Source organism: Aplysia californica, unplaced genomic scaffold (genome assembly GCF_000002075.1).
Source record: "Aplysia californica isolate F4 #8 unplaced genomic scaffold, AplCal3.0 scaffold00452, whole genome shotgun sequence".
Lineage (NCBI taxonomy): Eukaryota > Metazoa > Mollusca > Gastropoda > Aplysiida > Aplysiidae > Aplysia > Aplysia californica.
Window position 1 is genome coordinate 222,663 of NW_004797722.1, and position 19,012 is coordinate 241,674.

The 19,012-nt window shown below is 41.2% G+C and overlaps 1 protein-coding gene across 1 annotated transcript in view; it reads right to left on the reverse strand.

The window, feature by feature from the left end:
• Window positions 1-1,746: 1,746 nt before the first annotated feature.
• Window positions 1,747-19,012, reverse strand: part of LOC101861225 (G-protein coupled receptor-associated protein LMBRD2) — a gene marked incomplete in the record, with an annotated part of 18,792 nt that continues 1,526 nt past the window's right edge. The window contains 13 exon segments of the mRNA XM_013086292.2: window positions 1,747-3,136; window positions 3,879-3,995; window positions 5,322-5,523; window positions 6,470-6,578; window positions 7,882-8,015; window positions 9,482-9,663; window positions 11,207-11,385; window positions 12,507-12,625; window positions 13,504-13,578; window positions 14,146-14,233; window positions 15,424-15,546; window positions 16,569-16,736; window positions 18,392-18,678. Of these exon segments, the coding sequence (XP_012941746.1) occupies window positions 2,919-3,136; window positions 3,879-3,995; window positions 5,322-5,523; window positions 6,470-6,578; window positions 7,882-8,015; window positions 9,482-9,663; window positions 11,207-11,385; window positions 12,507-12,625; window positions 13,504-13,578; window positions 14,146-14,233; window positions 15,424-15,546; window positions 16,569-16,736; window positions 18,392-18,678 (2,001 nt within the window).

Sequence of the window (19,012 nt, forward strand, 5' to 3'; positions counted from 1 at the left end):
TGTGATTGGGGTGCAAATTTAGGCTTTAACCCTTTTATTGGCCCGCCAGAGACAGATTTGAGCGCTTTGGTAAGATTAAAGAGTCAGCCTGGCAGTGAAGGGGTTAACTAATAAAATGACTATATGCGGTTGACTACTTACAAATGTATTGTGGTGTTAATTTGGGGTAGGCCTACCTCTTGCAGATTGACTGGGAAGGAGTATCCGTGCAGCTTTGGGTAAATATTTAGATTGGTTGTAAAAATGTTCCTCATCCCCATAGACACAATTTAGATTATTTTGGAAGAGGGTTGCTTCAACGCTGCCTGTCAGGACTGATTGGGGCCCAGTGGATAAAGCGTCACAGCTGACAGAGGAAGAAACTGCGGAAAAATGATTTTCTCACAATCTTAATCAAATTCCCATCCTTTGCCAGCGATGGTAAAGAGCTTAACCATTACATTAAAAATGGCCAAAAACATTTTGAAAAATTAAATTTTAAAAGTCATGAAAAGTGAAGAGAACAAGTCTTTTCTTCCAGGAAGTGGGGAGAGAACCTTCCCACTCTATGGCACTGCAAGCATGTCATCGTCAGTAAGAGATCAAGAGGAGAGAATTCCCACAGCCACACACACTGGAAGTTGATCGTGAACAGGTCCACAAAATGAGAACAGTTCTACTGAGAAGGAAGTAACATCAGTGCCTGCACAAAGCAACCACAATATCATGGCTCAAATGCTGACAGAAATAAAGGCATCTACACTAGGTGTAATATACACTAAATATCAGAATGGATAGGTCAGTCTTATTATAACAAATCACATGATAAATAGGATATCTACAAAGGCTAATGTCAGAGACACAAATAGCGAACAAATTACATCATCTCAAGACACAAAAAAAGGAGAACATGCATGTCAGTGGGAAAGTCATTATGTCAAGGACAAAAGCAAAGAGAGAAACAAAACTATCTACATAACTGGATGTCAGAAATACATTACTTGATTTTGAATCAACCGTGTCATGAGGTAAACGTAGTGAGAGGAAAACTCCTGTGTATAATGAATGGACATCCATTTCAGAAATACAGAATAATATCGTGCCAACAAGCCTAAATTATTCACAACAATTTGAGGCCAAACAAAGTGGCCCATCAATCATTCACTCATCAAGCATGGCGGGCGATGAGTTGCAATTATCTTGCCCCTACTCATGTGGCGACTTTCATTCGAACTGGGCACTCAAAACGAGTAAAGAGGCAGAGATTTGTTCTGCTTGTTGAAGCATATAGACACAATAATGGTCATTTACAACTGGGAAAATGTGAGACAGACAGATAGAAACAACAGAGGAAAAGACCTTGTTCAGCCTGTCCTGTAGCATCCGTCCAACCGCTAGCCTATCACGACCATGTCCGCAGACCATGGAAAAGAAAAGAAACAGGACCTACCAGTCGTGCTATTCAACCTCCCACTAAAAAGGCAGAAGGCTGGCCACAGACAATTAACTGACATGGTGGTATCTCTTTCATCCCATGAAACTTTCTCCAAAACTTACTGGAATGTAAACAAAGACAAAAAAAGTCAGCAGAACAATCAATACTATGGGGAAACATAACTTCTGTAGTTTTAGTTTTAGTAGAGGGTTTACTGCGCTCGCAACTGCATAAGGTCATACAACTGCCAAAGGGTGGATGTCAACAGAGAAGTCTTCACAGGGAATCAGGCTTACTCTGCTCACCTCCCTAGCTTCAACAGCACAAAGTCTGCTCTGACTATCAAGGCACCCCGGAAATAGCGGGTCACAAGAGCATGACTAACATACAAAAGAAGTAGAGCAAAAATTAGAGGGGATTACATAACTTCTGTAATTGCAATTCAAAACGCACACACAATTAAAAACTTAGGAACATTCCATGCTCCAGGGTTCTTAAAATGATCCAGATAAGCAACACTCCTATTTTGGAGTTCAAACTTAAAATGCACATCACAAAGACATGTGACTGCAGTGCAAGAACCGTGACAACGGAAACATGGGGAAGGGAAAGAACAATGGAAGCCACAGTATAATACATACATGCTAGAATGCACAAAATTGTCCTTTGGAGAAAAAAAAAGAATGAAAAACGGACATCAGTGATTTTCCTGATTTTTTCCAAACCTTAATGACAAAACTTGACATACATAACATGTCTCCTATATTCATGAAAATCCAAAAGTCTGCAACTGTGTGAGAAAAATGTTACTGAAATACTTATTCTAAAAATAATCAGTTCTACTGTAGTACGTAAGTTCTTTGTTTTCAGTCTGTACTGTATACATTTTCAGAATAAGAGAAAACAAATACACTCGGAGAAGTGTACTTTTGTTCATATTCCAAAGACCATCTTCTATTATTTATCAATATTTTCAACAAAAATGCATGCAAAGATATTATTGAACTTCTGAGTAACATAGCTTATAATAAAACAACTCAAATTTGTGCTTTGCTAAAAATGAATTTCATGAAACTAAACTTTTGTGGAATGCTCAGAATATCTTAAAAGATAAAACCAGAAATAATGCTGACAGGTATACACCAACTGCTGTCACAGCGCATAAAGAAGAATGAACTAAAACATCAGAGCTAGAACATAACACACGGTAGACAAAACATGAAGGAGGTGAAACAAATAAAAAGGTTAGTTCGGGCACAACTTTCGTTCCCGCGTAATCTTCAGCCGGACCAACAACTACCTCACGGATCACAGCACAGCAGGATATTTTTCCTGAGGCCAGCACACATGACAAAGTAAGTTAAATCATTTTGTAAAATAATTGCAAATCAAAACAAACAAAGAATTTGTGAAAACCAAAGAGTTGCAAGCAGAACACGTTCACAACTTTTGAAAAACTTCTCGTGCAAAACCGTAAAGCATAACCGAAGAATGGGACTTTTCATTAAACGTCATCGAAAATCCCACGAGGAGGGCGATTCCCAGGACGTCCACTGCTGTAGCGGCCAGCTGAACGTGACTGGTAGCCGCCATTCTCTTCTCTACCCACATTCCCAAAGAGGCCATCGTTCTGTTCGTCCCTGTAGTCAACGGGCTCCACCTGGCGTAGTAGCTCCGAGCGGTCGTCATCGTCGGGGCTGCGGGGGACAGTGTAGCGTTCACCTGGCCAGACACACAGAGAAAACAACAAGAACAAAAGCTACAGACACATTCCAAAACACAGTGCAAAGTCTGGTTGCATTCCCAACTTCTTGACTACCACTGTGAAAGCTATTGCAAATTAAAATCCATATATTTCCATTACAAGCTGGGGTCAAAGTAAAAGTGATGGAAGAAAGAGAACGGATGAAAAATTGAGGAAAATAATCACGTTTCATGCAGATCATATGAAGAGACCAGACACTTGTCTTGATCAGTGCTTGCCAACCTGGGCAACATCGCTCACTTGGCAATTGTGGTGGGCAGTGGGGATCACCCAGGTAGTGACAAATATTATTGCGCAAAAATTCTCTTAAAAATAGCAAAAGTGGGCCTTGGCTTTAAAAAGGTGAAAAGTATTGGCCTACTAGAGCATAAGCAGTAGCCTTCTTCACCTCTGATAAAAGAGTAGAAAAGTCATAAGGAACAGACAACTTGGACAAAGGGAAAGTCTTTAGTATTGAAGAGAACGACATTGACACAATAATGACAACTAATCACTGGGATTAAAGCATGACAGACAAAGACAACAGAGAGAGCAGGAAGATGGGACCTACCAGCTTCAACTTCAACAACCCATCAACGGAAAATCACATGGACAAAAATCATGATTGATGACTACTTATTGTTTGCCAAACCTATGCTGTTTACTACATTTATACACCAAGGGAGGCTGTCAAAATATGCACAAACACCACCAACTCACCCCTTCTTTCAGAAGACAATGGTAAATCCTTGTTGCTAGATGCGCTATCTCCAAACCTCTCAGTCCACGTCTTACGCCTGGCATCAGCATCAGCTTTTCTCTCAATTCTCCGCTTCTCTGGAAAGAAACAAAAATATCATGTTTTTTGTTTGTTTTTGTAAAGTGTTTTACGGCGCTCGCAACTGCATAAGGTCATATGAGCGTGCTGGACACACCTAATATTTTCAGTTGGTAGGAAATTTTGAATTTTGCCCGGGTGGCGGCCGAAGCCTACTCTTATCGATTTTAGACCCCTTTAACGAGCGCAACTTGCACACGGGCCCTGCGAGATTTTTCGCACTTGTCCGAGAAGGCTAGGTGTAGATCTTTCCTACCAGTCAGAAGATCAGGGGTGTGGCAGAAAGACAGCAGTAAGGAGGAGCCAAGGAGTAGCAGTAGAAAGGCTGCATAAATATCAGTATCAATAGTACATCAAAACCACAGAGCTGGCAGTTGAGATGGGGTGGGGAACAATCCATCCAAATACCTTTCTTTCACCTTGCTGTTCTCTTTTTCTCTTTCTGCATCTCGCATATATATACACAAACACACACAAATATTCAAATCTTTTTTTTTTTTAATTACTAAAGTAAGAGTTTTACGGCATTTGCAACACAATTAAGCCACATAAGTGCTGAAAATTAGAGGTGTTACAAGAGAGTAACAAGCAGAAAAAAAAAGGAAACATAAGGAAGATAGACGTTTTGTAGGAAAATAGCAGCAAACAACATCAGAGCATCCGCCAACCACCCACCAGAGTCAACTCTAAAATTCAGTTCCTCTTCCCAGCAATAAGTCCCTCGTAGTATACTCTCTCGTTCTTTCTCTCACACAGACACACGCACACAAATAGCACAAGCTACTCCAAAAATAAGTTCCTTCACCTCTAACCCCCCCCGGGGCGGTGCCACTGACTTAAGTATCTTTAAGCCATTCCCAAAGGGGGGACATTAACTTGTTCTTATGCACAGTAGAATTGTAAATGGGCTGATTCAACAATGTCAGGCTCATAACAGTGCCTGAACTGCAACAGGGAACTGCAGCTTATTCTTTCCTAATCCTTACTATCGTCATTTTTTCCTCTACTTCTTTTGTATGTTTGTCACTCTTGTGACCCGTTATTTCCGGGGTGTCTTGACAGTCGAAGCAGATTTTGTGCTGTTGAAGCTAGAGAGGTGAGAAGAGTAAGCCTGATTCCGTGTAAGGGCTTCTCTTTTGACATCCACCCCTTGGCGCTCATATGACCTTATGCAGTTGCGAGCGCCGTAAAACCTCTACAAAATTTATTTTTTTTAAACTTCTAATCGATGGGTTCTTCCAACATTCTCTGTCTTTCTCTCCGTTTCTCTCTCTTTCACAAATACACACACACACACACACACAGTCCTACACATCCCTACACACCTCTAGCCACCAATTCCTTCCCCTCATCCATGAGTTCCTGCGTCATGTCGTCGTCCCCGATGAACTGCTGGAACCCGAGGGCGCTGAGCACGCGGCTGCCCAGACTGAAGTAGGTGAAGATACATAGCAGGACGATCAGGATGGGGAAGTAGATGTTGAAACCGTTGGCGATGATGGAGATGACGTCCATGTGGCCCATAATCTGACGACGGATGGATAAGGGTGGGGTGAGGAGGGGAGGAGGGGGGAGGGGGAACACTTTTAAATTATGCTGATATCAGGGGAAAAAACAACAGTTAGTGATGATAAGAGTTCATATTTGTGAGGACCCACTCTCTAAAACCAAAAGTAAAAGTAATTGTAGATGTTTTATGTCCCCAGCTGGCACCAGGCTGAGAGAGATACAACATCCCAGCAGAACAATAGAGATACGAGATATTTGACGAAAATTGTCCTCACTTGGGAATCAAAATCAAACTCATGTCTTCTGTGTACGACTGCGAAGTCCCGAACCGCTACATCACAGACACAGGATGTACTCTTTAAGAATGGAAGAAAAATAACTTATCTTTGAAACTTAAGTTTGTTTGTCATCGAAGGATAAATACGGTAGGTCAGAAAGTCTAATGCAACAACCGTGGTAGAAAAATATTTTTACAAATAGCATGAGGAACAGCGTTACTATGAAGTAAATTTCTTCAAAATATACATAGTTACAATGAAACAAGTTTATTGACTGCTTCGGGTAAAACACTGCTATATGCCATTATGAAAAGTGGCACATGAAAGATCTACAATGAGCAGTCATTAGGCATTGACATCCCTTCTGAGAGAGGAAAAGCGTGCATGTGCATATGTGTGTGTGTGTGTATATTTGTGTGTGTGTGTGTGTGCGTGTGTGTGTGTGTGCATAAGTGTCATCAACTGACCTGAGTGTGCAAGGTTTCCTCAATGTGCTTATCCTGACTGATGTGGCTGCGTGTGTGTGTGTGTGTGTGTGTGTGTGTGTGTGTGTGTGTGTGTGTGTGCGTGCGTGCGTGTGTGTGTGTGCGTGCGTGTGTGTGTGTGTGTGTATCTGCGTGCAAGCGTGTATGTGAGAATGTGTGCACGTGCATATGTGAGTGTGTGTGTACATGTCAACCACTGACCTGGGTGTAGGAGGTCTCCTCAATGTGCTCATCCTGAGTGATGTGACTGTCCAGATGAATGAGGCCCAGGAAGTTCAGACACATCGGAGGGGTCAGTCGGCACAACATCCTGACAGAGTGAGAGAGTGAGAGTGAGGTAATGAGGGACGGAGGGAGAAAGAAAGAGAGAGAGAGTGCAAGGGAGAGACAAAGAGAGAAGGAGAGAGAGGGATTGAAAGAAAGAGAGAGAGAGGAGGCAGGGAGGGAAGGGGGGGGGGGGTGGAGAGAGAGAGAGAGCAAAAGGGAGAGGGAGAGGGAGAGAGAGAAAGTGAAAGGGAGAGTGAAAGAGAAAATTGAGAGAGAGAGAGAGAGAGAGAGAGAGAGAGAGAGAGAGAGAGAGAGAGAGAGAGAGAGAGAGAGAGAGAGAGAGAGAGAGAGAGAGAGAGAGAGAGAAAGGGAGAGCTGGATAGAGAGGGAGAGACAGAGTGCAATATACACTCAAGTCACAATATTCTAACCAGAACATCACTAATATCTTCTTTTCACAAAAATATACTCCAATTCTGAACGTGACTTAACTTGCTTTAATCAAGTCTTTTCCGGCCTCTGACCACATCACCATAGTATCTCTATAAAGAGCTAGCTTTGAATGTATTATACCAACCGAACACCCTCAGATCACACCACATTATTCTCTTTATGATTAGTAGATTCTGAACATACAAACATCCTAATCACCACTTTCTAATCTACACTAGAGAAACAAATTAATATTACCAGCATCCTTCTTCAATGTTTAACCCCAGCTTTTAGTCAGGGGTCACCAAAAAAAAGAGAGAGAGAGAAGGAAAAGAAGGAAAGTTCGTATGTGGAGCCAACAGTACGCGTTTCGTTATCTGACCTTTAGTTATTCACATGAGTTCAGTAACATTGAATGCCTGAGAAATTTAACCACGACATTAGGATGACTGCAATAGCAGAAAAAGTCTACAGGAGTTTCCCGGTCTTAATAATAAGAGACAACATTTGTACAGCATTCTCAACAGCAAGACCTAAGCACTTAAACAATCTATATTATCACCCCAGCAAACCTGATAGCATGCTGAAACAATCGCAACTTCCTGGGAAGCACACAGTGCAAAAAATTCTTAAAACAAACCAAATGAAAAGCTTCTTTCACAAATGCTGTTGTGGCCTCCTTATGTTGCCCCAACAGAGAATGGAGACTCCGGATATGTATAGTAGCCCGAGTACGCTCTGACAGAAGGGCTCAAGTAGTCCTTTACCTATGAGATCCCTTCACATAATAGCTAACATCAGTCTTGGCCCTTGCCCACAAATCATGGAATAAACAAATGCATCAATTTAAGGGTTTTATGACCAAATCTTGAAAGCTACTTTCACGCAGTTTTCTGATGTGTATTCTCCCTTACATGCCGATGAAGATGAGACTGTGCTCGTTGGTCTGGTGGTGTGGGGCAATGTAGTACAGGTTGAGGATTCGGATCTTGAACACGCTGAAGTAAGCGCAGAAACACAGGTAGGCAATGGTCAGTACCGACGCCAACTGTGGACAGAGATGTGTTGGAGAAATGTGATATTTGTCGAAGCACACGGCTTGTAAGTATTTGACAACTATCCATGATCTCATTTACAAGCACAAAAAAAAAGTATAAATTATTTCTCAGAAACATGCAGAAATATTTTGAATTAAAAACTTAAAAAATAACACGAGTAAAGATTTTGATGTATATGTATTGTTTTTAAACTGTTATGACTTTGTTCTTCCCTCTCGAAAAAAAAACCCTCAGAAAAACCCTGAAATACTGATGGGAACAAAATCATTCATTGAGAATGAATCCTTGGAGCACAATGATTGAAGTAGTGCGGTCTGACTAAGATTCCACGGATCATGAGCTTCAAACATGGGTTAAGACATAATTGCACTACGTTTTTTCCCCCACTCACGGGCGTTCAATCAAAGAGGATCACGTTCATCCTGCCTTATTCCACCATACAACAAGATCAACACCTCAGTAGGCATAATAAGCCTAACTCGCTATATGTGAAATTCGTTTCTTAAGAAAAAAAAAGTCTCAATTCAGTATATACAGAATTCTCTTGACTCACAACAATATACGCATAACAGTCTATATCATAAACAAATGAAATTACAGACAAACCTGCCCTGACGGCCACCTCTATAAGACGGCCACCTGTACAAATGGCCACTTTCCATTTCCCCCTTGCGTTTTTTCTCTATAATTTATCTGTGTAAAACAGGCACCTGTCCAATGCAGCTGCGGCCACCATAATTTAACACACAACCCCTATCACACTAAGCAATAACACCTGTCTTAGACCGCCACCTTAGTGAGTCCATTACGTTTTGTCATAAATTGTGCATTGGCCCCTGGCGTTGAGGGCGAGCCGTCATAATTCAATCACCTGTCGTTGTTGTTAGGTAGTCCCTCCAACCGATCATGTTGCATAGGCCCCTCCCACTGTTGACCAATAGCTACCAATTTTCAGCTGCTGGTCAGGTAAGCGTGTGATCCCTCATAACCCATAAGCCCCGCCCAGAACTCATAACAAATCGTAAGTCAAATGAGTGGTCACTGTTTACCCAGTCTGTAACAAAGTAACAAAGAACGTCTACATGAACTTGTGACAGAAGTGTTGCTCGTTCTCCGAGTGGTGGCGACCCATGTGTTTGTTTTAACAAGGCACTCAGTCTTCCTTGTCAAATACATTTAGTTTTATTGTCACCCTTGTGCAAAATCAGCAACAAAATCAAAATTACAAACAAAATACAAACCAACAATAACAACAACAAAAATAACAACAATGCATCTACTTTCAATTGGGACCTCAGATGGGAATGGTTTGTTTTCTTCATCTTGATCAGTCCTGCCTAAGACAGCCACCTGTGTTATACGGCCAATTTTCTCCTCGACAATGGGTGGCCGTCTTACACAGGTTTGACTGTAGTCTGTTGTCTCACTTTGCTTTCTCTCATTAAAAAAGTCTCACCTCAATGTAGGCATAGTCATAGTTCTCCCTTGCCAAGTTAATGAAGACGGCAAACAGCGAGAGGACGGGCTCCTTGATGAAGAACAGACACTCGGACCACACCACCATAAAGGACATGATGGTGAGTACAGCAGCACCGATCATGTAGACATACGGCCTCACCGAGCACTTCCAGTACCATTCTGTTGAGGAAGTAACAAAGAAATTTTAGTAGTGCCAGCAACAAGTACTATTTGTATGAAAATTACTACACTCTTTGCTATTTTTAAAAGGCAATATAAATATGACATCTGAAGTCAATTTAACCCCTCGACCACACTGTAAATGTATCTCATACGTCTCAATGATCCGACGTCAAAAGCTACGAAAACGTATCTTGTGTTTTATGGCTTGTTCTACGCAGCTCTTGTCAACGGATGAATAGTGAGGCATCATGGTGAAATCAGGTGCTCGTCAAAAAAACAAAATTGGAGAAACAGGCATTTTCCCACCAGTCTGGCAATTTTTATCAACTTTTTGTTTTTATGTTCAACCCTTTTATGTCCAAATAAAAACACAATTCCGGGTGAAGTTCAATGAAAAATGTTGTTTAAAAGTAATAAAAAGTATTTTTTTCGTTTTAAGGACTCTTTAGCTATTGGAGGTACCAAACTTTGGCGGCCATTTTCTCGCTAGTTTTACCGCTGAAACCAAGCGACCTTATCTCTTTCAATAGCAAATATCTTCACTTTTGCTCAAGATAAATGGGTATTTCTTTCATTGAAAGCAAGATAAATGAACAAGCATTAAGATGATACCAATAACTCTACGTGCCCAAAAATTGGTGAGCACCTGATTCCACCACGTCGCGACACAATTTATCTCTTTATTTGTCTTTCTATAGGAATAACTTTCACCGACCCGTCTCTTAGAATAATTAAACAAATTATGTCAATTGAACATTGTGACCAATGATGTCTTGTGTACAATGGAATCTTCCTTAGCATGTGAGGTGCATATACAGTTAGCAGTCGAGGGTTAATGATTCAACAACATCCCCTAGCCCCCCCCCCCCCACCCCCCCCCCCCCCCAAATCCCAACAACGATAGCAAATTTTAAAAAATTAGTACAAATCTGGACCTATGGACCTTTACACTGCATGGATCAAATATTAATCAAGGGGCACAAGAGGGGTGAGTAGAAAGTCCATTCCTGAGGCAGGCTGCTTCAACCTTACCTGCCTGCCTCCAGGCCAATTCAAGCTGAGTGGGAAAAAAATGTAACACATGCAATGGAGTCTCCCCTGCTGGTGGGGGGCCCCGTAGTTTTACTATGGGGGAGCAAAGAATACACCTGCCGTGATACTGTGTGTGGTAAGAGGCGACTAAAAGTGCATAGGTCTGGTCGTCCGAAAAGTGCCAGTTTGCGGAGGGCCAACTACCCAACCCAGTAAAAAACAGTAAGTTACAGAAACACGGACAAACACAGCTTTATACTTTTCGATCTTGGGAGACGGAGGAGCTTCTGCATCAGCAGAAACGATGAAGGACAGCGGACAATCACATAAATCGATGTACAGAAAAGTGGGAAGACATGGAATAACATCAAGAGGCTAGCCCAGGATAGAGAAAAGTGGAGGGTGTTTGTCCGTGGCCTATACCCTGGTGCAGGGTGAGAAAGGCAACGATGATGATGATGCAATGGAGTGGGAAAAATGGAATATATGCAGTGAACATTTGACCCACCAACAGCAGGCGTATACACGCTCCTCATCCACGCGAAGTAGAGGCTGGACTTCTCCGGGTCCGAGTGGCGAAAGTGGCGGTCCAGGCTGTGCATGTTGGTCTCCAGGTCCTCCCACTCCAGGGCCGCGCCCATCAGGTTGTTCCACTGTATGCTGGTGCGCTGGCTGATCTGACTGCGCCTGGAAGGTACACGCAAACACATACGTGAGGCAGCGTGGTGGGATCAGGCTCCCGTCAATTTTTGGGCATATTGAGTTATTGGTATCATCCTAAAGCTTGTTTATTTGTCTTGCTTTCAATGAAAAAATTATCCATCCATCTTTAATAGGAATGGAGATATTTTGGATTGAAGGAGTTGGGGGGTCACCTGGTTTAAGGGGTAAAATTAGCGAGAAAATGGCCGCGAAAAGCTTGGTAAATTCCAAAGCTGGAGAGTCCATGGAAACTGTAAATTTATATTTTTGTGCCTTTAATCAATGTTTTTCGGTGAAATCCTCAAAGGAATGTGTTTGTAAACAGACATAAAAGGTGTTGAGCCAAAAAAACAAAAATTTGATCAAAATTGCCAAGCGGGGAGAAAACTGTTGTTTTCTTCGATTTCATTATTTTGACGAGAGCCTGATTCCACCACGCTGTCTCACATAGTGTCATTCACACGCACACAATCAGTCTCACACATACACAGACACAATTATAGCATACAGGTCAAGATGGAGGGCACTGGCCAAGAAACCCCCCCTCCAACGCCTTCACACACACACTTCTCTGCATTTGATAAATGCGAGCTATTCGAAGTATACTTGCAGCAAAACATCTCTCCAATTCCCTTATGGGCTTTGTTCACATCATTATTTGCAAAACTAATCTCAAAAAGTTCATATTTCTTCAGCATCAGCAAGTGGGTGGGGAACAGTACTTGAAAACAGAGAATATATATTTTCCTATACGGAAACGGATTTTCGTACAACAGAATTTCATACTCAGACCTTTAAAAGCATATTACATGTGTTTATTTACATATTTGTTGGCAGCTAAGGATTTAATTTCCATCTCCAATAGGTCCAAGGAAAATCGACGAAAAGCCATGAAAACACCCCTAAAAGCATAAACGTGACACCCTGCCAACACACATAAACCACATTCACACGACACTGGAGTGACTCCAGCAAAAACCCCACTCAAATCACACAAAAAAATATAACACACAAACATCTGATACTCCAATAACAAACCCATACAATGCACACAAAAAACCCCCCACATATTGATACATGTTACACTACAGAAACAACACACCCACCTGATTACTTTCTTGTGTAGTTTGACCAAGTTGCTCTCAGACAACGAGTCCACCGTCTGGTTGTAATCCTCAAAGTCGTCCATCTTGCCCCTCACAGACTGGCGGGTGCTCTCCGGACACTGAAATTGTCGCAACAAATACAGCTCAATTCTCTAGTCTTGTTTCAGAAAAGAGAAGCACTTGCAGAAAATAATGGTCATTTAGTACACGAAAAAGCAAGACAGAAACAATGGAGGGAAAAGAAAAGAAATAAGACTTCCAGTCGTGCTATCAAACCCCCTGAGAACTGTCTGAGCATTACTCCCCAGAAAACAACAAAACATTAGCTTTACACTACCTGCTGCAAGTACAAGGTAAGACCTAATCTCTGTTTCTTGTTAAAACAGCTGAAATCAACCATTCGCATGCTGTGAAATAGGAACGAAAATGACCATGCTGACTCTCATATCTCTCAAAAAAACCTGCCCCTATTCAAACACTTTTCTAATGCCTGAATATTTCCCAAATTTTTTTAAATCATGTGACATAACTTTTATTGACTCCTAATAAAACCCTTAAAATCATAACAGATGTTTGACTCCCCATATTGATAGAATTTAGATAATTTAGAAGGCAGGTTGCTTCAACCATAAATGTAAGGGTCAATTCAGGCTCAGAGGGATCCAACTCCCCGGTAGACAGAAGGAGATATTTGATATAAAGACATCCCTGTTCGGAAATAGAACCCATGATGAATCAACTGACTGCTACGTCATGTACAGTTATATTAAAACTGTAGAGCTTGCACTGAAAACTAAAGGTCAAAATTTTATATCTTCAATATCTGCTTTGTAATGAAACCATATTTAAAATTCTGATCTCCAATTTTAATACATACAAAGAACTTTGTTTAAGCTAAATAAACACCCTCCACCCCACAAAGTACAAACTACAGAAACATCTTCCCATCATCTACAGCAACAAGGAAGTGATAAACCTGACAACAATTCAGTCTAACCTTTGTGAGAATGGTGTCCATGTGTTTTCTCAGTGGGTGGTTGTAGCGGATCTTCTCAGCGGCTCTACGAGTCTCCTGAGGATTTCCCAAACAAAAAAATCAGACAAAAGGACAACGAAAATTTTATTGAGAACTTCAACTACTTTGTAGCTGTAAAAAAATCAGCGATGCAACTGAGCAAGTTCAAAAGAATTTTTAGACATAGGAGAACAACCCTATAAACAGACACTTAATGAAAAAGATGGAAGGTGGAATTTAAGATACCTTCTCATTATTGTGCCATTCAAGATATGTTTTAACAAGAAGATCAACTCTTTGTTCATTGTAGGACAACACATCTGCTTTGTCCTCACTCAAAAAGCGATGTTTCACTGTACTAGGAGAGTGTTGATACCAACAGAAAATGAAAGAAATTAAAACTGCAGTACACATAAACCTCACCTTTGTTATCAGATCAGAGAAACACTCAAACTTGACATCACACTTTTCCATCCTCTAATCATCTCTCCTAAACACATCCTCCACATCAGAGAAATATGTATGCCTCACATTCTATTACCTCCCACAAACCTTCCTCATCACACCTCACACTCTTTATGCCTCCCATACATTCTCTCCGTCAGACTCATCGCTCCCTCTTACCTCCAACACATCCTCCAGTGCTTCTTCTGCCTCCGTTTTCTCAGTGCTTAGTTTGGCAATCTTGAAGTATGTGCTGTTCAGCATATACCTGGCAACAGACATACACACAGATACGCATTAAATAATAATAATAATAATAATAAATAGCATTTGTATAGCGCATATCCCCACTCAACAGCAGGCTCTATGCGCTTTACGCTTTACACTATATTATTACCCCAGCAGACCATAGAACACTCCGAAACATTCTCAGCTTCCCTGGAAGCATACAGTGCGAGCAGCTGATTAAGCGCTCAAACACTAACAAACTGACAAGATCTTTCGCTGTCAAAAGCCGGGTACCCATTCCCACCTGGGTTAAGTGAGGAAAATTCGTGTAAAGTGCCTTTCCCAAGGACACAACGTCGGGCACCTGATGGGATTCGAACCCACAACCTTACGGTTGCGAGTCCGAGAGCCTAACCACTAGGCCACTGACGCCACGCATAAACACAAACATTGGCAGCAATAAACATACACACAGATATACCCTGGCTACAACACACACACGCACGCATGCACACACATAAACACACACACACACATATTCATTAACCGCCTCCCAGTTCAGGACTAGAGACAAAAGCTTCACTGCCAATAAATGAGGGGACAGTTTATACATTACTTCTGCCATTAGGTCTTGTATATTGGGAATACAAGAGACTATCACCCAAACAGATATAGAAAAAGCAAATTTAAGCTAAAAAAACCCCCACCAAACCTGTCAATAAAATAGAATTAAACCTATAAGAAGCCCAGGTCATCTGTTCCAACTTAATCTGGGACACTTGAATAAACAAAAATGCCTTGACCATCTTGTGCTCATAGGAAAAATATACGGCAAATGAGGCAGGGTAGACGAAGAGTAACATACTTAGAGAACCTAAACAGATGGATAATGGGGAAAGACTGGCAAGGGATAACATAGGTTTTTTTTAAAGCACATCTGAGCAAAGAAATGAATGGTGAACCATGATTGCCGATGTCTGCTTCAGATCTTACACTTCAAGAAGATGATATTTCCCACACTAAAAGTCAAACTCTTACTGATGCCAAAACACCCCTTCACATCTTGGACACCCGAGAGTTAGCAACTATAAAGAGTACTTATGTGTATGTACATGTGTGCATGTCAATATAGCTCCTGGAGCCCCAATATACTAAACAAATGTTATCTATTATTATTATTATTATCATGATTATGATTCATGAGGGTGCGTGTATGCACATGACTCTCACCCCTTCTTCGACTTGTTCCACAGAGTCCGCGGCACATCCACAAGCCCATACCCCAGCATGAGAACCAGCACAAACAGACCCCAGGTGTTGCTGGCAGTCACCCCGATGATCTTCAGCTTCTCTCTGCAACAACAAAGAGTGTTCTGTTAATTTTTGCATCCAAATCATCAACAACATTGTCATCAGAACATTCGGAAGCAAATCACTTTTAAAAATGTGATTCGTGGGAAAAATAGAATAAGATGTGAAGCATCTCACAACACATATCTACTGCTCATTTATGAGAAGACAAGAATTCACTTCCACTGCAAACAGATCACTACCGTTTTCTTATCATCAAGCACTTTTCTAAATTTGCTTTCAAGTTTACTGTCAGCTCTGTTTCTGCTCAAGTAAACAAAAGCACATTGACATGATAATGGTCATTTAGTGCCAGGAAAGAGCAGTACCAATAGAAATGACAGCTTGAGAGAAAAGAGGACCTACAAGTGGAACTTCCAAACACCCATATATAGAACTGCATACTTCAGATTAATGAAAGACCTATAAAGGATCTAATTGAACAAAATTTAAACCCTAACCTAACAATTTAAAAAATCAGTACTTCATCTTAAAATAATTTTGACTAACACTGCTATAGCTGTATAAGCAGAAAAAATATTAAGATTGAATTTAAAGAAAAAAGACTATATGGTACATGCAGGGTTCATACTGAGCAGATTTTTTCCCCCAAGACTTTTCAAAGAGTTTTCAAGACCCGATTTCTTTTTTCCAAGACAAATAGCCTGTCATTTAGGAAAAAGATTTTTTGTTCAGCATGCAAGAACACATTATGGTACACTTCAGAACTTCTAGGAAATATTTTTACAATTATGATCTCCCTAAAAATTTCGTTTATCAAGACTTTCCAAGAATTTTGCCAATTTCCCAAATTTCCAAGAGTTTTTCATGTCTTGGGAAAAAAAAAAAAATTCCAAGAGTTTTCCAGTTTTCTAAGACCCGTACGAACTCTGTACAAGAACTATCAAATCCATTACTGATACTAGATCCTAAGTGTACGTCACAATCAAGCAGGTTAAAAAGGGTGATATATTATCAAAGCGTAGACCACGTGAATCCTGATAATAATTATCACAAACTCTTACCCATCAATGTCTAAATCTGGCCGGGCTGCCACATAAATGAGGCAAATGCCAAAAATAAGGAGGTAGGTGCCATAGAATATGGCGTTTTCGATGAGAGCCGACTTGATTTTTCCCACAGCCGTGAAGTCTCCAGCCTTAGAATATGACTGCATCATGGGCATGATCAACCTGGGGACATAATATAGGGATAGAAGAGATGTGGGGAGGTGGGAGGGTGGAATGGGAGACTAGCCACAAACAATATTTGACATTAATATTTAACACCTAAAATGTAATGGTTAGTCTTGTAATAGACATGACATGAGTCCAATTTCAGCAGCTGCTTCCTGACCAGATGTGTGTTTATAAGGTGTAATTCCTTTATAATCATTTGGCAATACCAGACATACCTTGGAATTTCAAGACAGAGTAACAATTGAAAATTTTTATTTTCTTTAATGTATACAGTCGAAACTGTCATGACGGTCACCTGTATAATACAGCAACATGTACAAACGGCCACTGTCCATTTCCCCCCCCCCATGTGTTTTTTTCTATATATTATTTAACTGTATAAAACGGTCACCAGTCCAACGCGGCGCCACCACCTTATTTTACCAACCCAGAGCCAAATGTACCTGCATGAGGTGGCGAAGCATGGTCTCAAATCGCCCAATGCTATATCATAAATTCTAAATCGGCCCCTGATGCTGTGGACGGGCCGTCATAATCCATAAGTTGACAAATGAGTAACATAAAGTTTTCAACTGCTGGTGAGGGAAGCCCATGATCAGTCATAACCTTTAAGCTCCACCCACAACTCATACACAAATCATGTGTGAGGTGACTGGTCACTTGTTTGTTTACCTAATCTGTAACAAAGTAACAACGGACGTTGAAGTGAACTTGCGACTGGAGCATCACTCGTTCTCCAAGTGGTGGCGACCCAGTGTTTGTTTTACCATGGCACTTGGTCTTCATCGTCTTACATTCTTTATTTTATCCTTGAACAAAATCAGCAACAAAAAAGGTAACTAAAAAAACGAAGCAACAACAGTAACAGAAAAATCCCTTCTTGGACACCCCTCCCCCCTTCTTTTTTTCAAAAGAAACTTAATTTTTTTTTTAAAAAACTTTTTGAATCTGCCCTACGGCAGTCCTAGGCCTGAAATCAGCCCCGGTTTAGACCTTATAAGGGAATGGTTTGCTTTCTTCATTTTGATCAGTCCTGCCTAAGACGGCCACCTGTGTTATACAGCCATTTTTCTCCTTGACAATGGGTGGCCGTTTTACACAGGTTCGACTGTATAAGGAAAAACAGTTTGAATCTTTTGAGAATTTTTATAAATAAACAGCAGTCTCAATAAATGGAGGATTATAATAAGGATAGAGGAGGCTGCACCAATTTATCCATTTTCATAAATCTCTTCCTAACAACACGGCTCAGAAGACATTCTACCCGCAGTAATAACATATATATATGTCCACACCCACACCACGTCATTGCAGAGTTATATAGGCTACCAAGTGACAGTCTGCTGATGACACTTACATTGGTACGAGCAGCACCTCATCCCTTACTCACACACACATACAAATTAACACACACACAGTCATGCACTTACACACAGAAACACTGGGACTGTAAAAGCCATGTGATGACTTGTGATTTCAGGAAGATAATTCCTTACAGAAACAAAACCTGGTTAGCAGATATCCCCACCCATACTTACACTTAAGAAGACACTCATAAACACATACTCCTCGAACACACACACCATTCTCAAACAAATACACACAAATAACCTCAAAGACACATTTACAAACATTGGCCCGTTCCGTACCAAGTGAGGACCTGCGAGGTCCAGTAGATAATCCTCCACAGTATCGGCAGTACCAGGTCAGGCACAAAGCTCATAGGTCGCCCACAATCAAGTCCAGCATCCCCGGACTGACCCTGAGGCTGACCACCAGCCAATGACACAGACGAGCTGGATGCAAGGGATGACACTGACGAGGGCGTGGACCCGTTGGTGATCTGTGACCCATTGACCGTAGTGGAGGACACTGTAGTGGTCGTGGTGGTTGTAGTCCGGGGACTTCGGTCGTACACGCATTGGCGGTAAAATGTCTGCAAGAAAGCAAGAAAGGGGTTACAAGAATCCCTGGAAATTCCACAAAGGAACATCTAAAATAGACCACTGCATTATCAAACAAGTGAATGTCTTCCCCAGCCTATATCATTTTGTTGCTGTTGTTATTGATCCAGCAACATCAAGGAATGGACAGGCCTCTTTTTAGGCATCTAAAAATCAACATATGCCCAATTAAAAATGCCTCACAAACCAGGGAAAAGTCATCAGTCATGGTCAGTGTTATTAGGCCAAGAACCTAACCAGGATGTTCACTAAAAATAAAGAGTAGCAAATACCCTACAAAGACGAGAGTTTGGTCATTTGGGGGGG